Below are 1,558 nucleotides of genomic sequence, written 5' to 3' on the forward strand. Positions count from 1 at the left end.
AGTTATCAATGTCAAGATGCCCTTTACTGTTCAGTTACGTTAACTATCGTCTGTCTACTGTCTCAACTAGTGGTCCTGTGACTAGCACTACTACTGTCTCAACTAGTGGTCCTGTCACTAGCACTACTACATCCTCTTCATCTGGCCAGTGTTCGGGTGACTTCTGCGTTGCTGATAGGACGACGTTCCCTAACCTCCTCCCGGCGGGCCAAATAACTACCGAGTCCTTCAGTTTCACTGACTATGGTGCATGGTACCTAGCTGGTTACTCTAGTGATGATGGTATCCGTATGCTTTGGAGACTCCAATGCAACCAATGGCTACCTGTTGCCGAGAAGACTATTTCTAATATCGAGGCTTCGGGCAACGATATGTTCGTGTTTGGCATCAGCGAGAGTGACGTTGGTGTTTTTTACCCGAAGAATAACAATGCTTATCGTATAATAGCTCAGGCGGATCCTTCCAAGGAGTATACTGGAGTCACCTTTTATCAACACTCAAATATTCTATATGTTACCGAAAAGGCTACTGGGCACTACTACGGTTCCAACTAGTGTCCAACTAGTGGTCCTGTGACTAGCACTATACTGTTTCAACTAGTGGTCCTGTGACTAGCACTACTACGGTTCCAACTAGTGGTCCTGTGACTAGCACTATACTGTTTCAACTAGTGGTCCTGTGACTAGCTCTACTATTGTTTCAACTAGTGGTCCTGTGACTAGCACTACTATTGTTGCCTCAACTAGTGGTCCTGTGACTAGCACTACTACGGTTTCAACTAGTGGTCCTGTGACTAGCACTACTACTGTCTCAACTAGTGGTCCTGTGACTAGCACTACTACTGTTTCAACTAGTGGTCCTGTGACTAGCACTACTACGGTTTCAACTAACGGTCCTGCGACTAGCACTACTACTGCGTCAACTAGTGGTCCTGTGACTAGCACTACTACTGTCTCAACTAGTGGTCCTGTCACTAGCACTACTACTACCTCAACTAGTGGTCCTGTGACTAGCACTACTGTTGCCTCAACTAGTGGTCCTGTGACTAGCACTACTACTGCTTTATTTAGTGGTGCTGTGACTAGTACTACTACGGTCTCAACTAGTGGTGCTGTGACTAGTACTACTACGGTCTCAACTAGTGGTCCTGTGACTAGCACTACTACTGCTTCATTTAGTGGTGCTGTGACTAGTACTGCTACGGTCTCAACTAGTGGTCCTGTGACTAGCACTACTACTGTTGCCTTAACTAGTGGTCCTGTGACTAGCACTACTACTGCCTCAACTAGTGGTCCTGTGACTAGCACTACTACTGCGTCAACTAGTGGTCCTGTGACTAGCACTACTACTGTCTCAACTAGTGGTCCTGTCACTAGCACTACTACTGTTTCAACTAGTGGTCCTGTGACTAGCACTACTACTGTTGTCTCAACTAGTGGTCCTGTGACTAGCACTACTACGGTTTCAACTAACGGTCCTGCGACTAGCACTACTACTGTGACAACTAGTGGTCCTGTCACTAGCACTACTACTGTTTCAACTAGTGGTCCTGTGACTA

The 1,558-nt window shown here is 46.5% G+C and overlaps 1 protein-coding gene across 1 annotated transcript; it reads left to right on the plus strand.

Moving 5' to 3' along the window:
* Positions 1-8: 8 nt before the first annotated feature.
* Pmar_PMAR025800 (hypothetical protein) lies at positions 9-554 on the plus strand (the record flags this gene model as incomplete). The annotated part of the gene is made up of 1 exon (XM_002778724.1): positions 9-554. One exon carries the CDS (start codon positions 9-11, stop codon positions 552-554), a length of 546 nt encoding a protein of 181 aa, XP_002778770.1.
* Between the last annotated feature and the right edge of the window lie 1,004 nt (positions 555-1,558).

Source organism: Perkinsus marinus, assembly GCF_000006405.1.
Source record: "Perkinsus marinus ATCC 50983 genomic scaffold scf_1104296948296, whole genome shotgun sequence".
NCBI classification, from domain to species: domain Eukaryota; phylum Perkinsozoa; order Perkinsida; family Perkinsidae; genus Perkinsus; species Perkinsus marinus.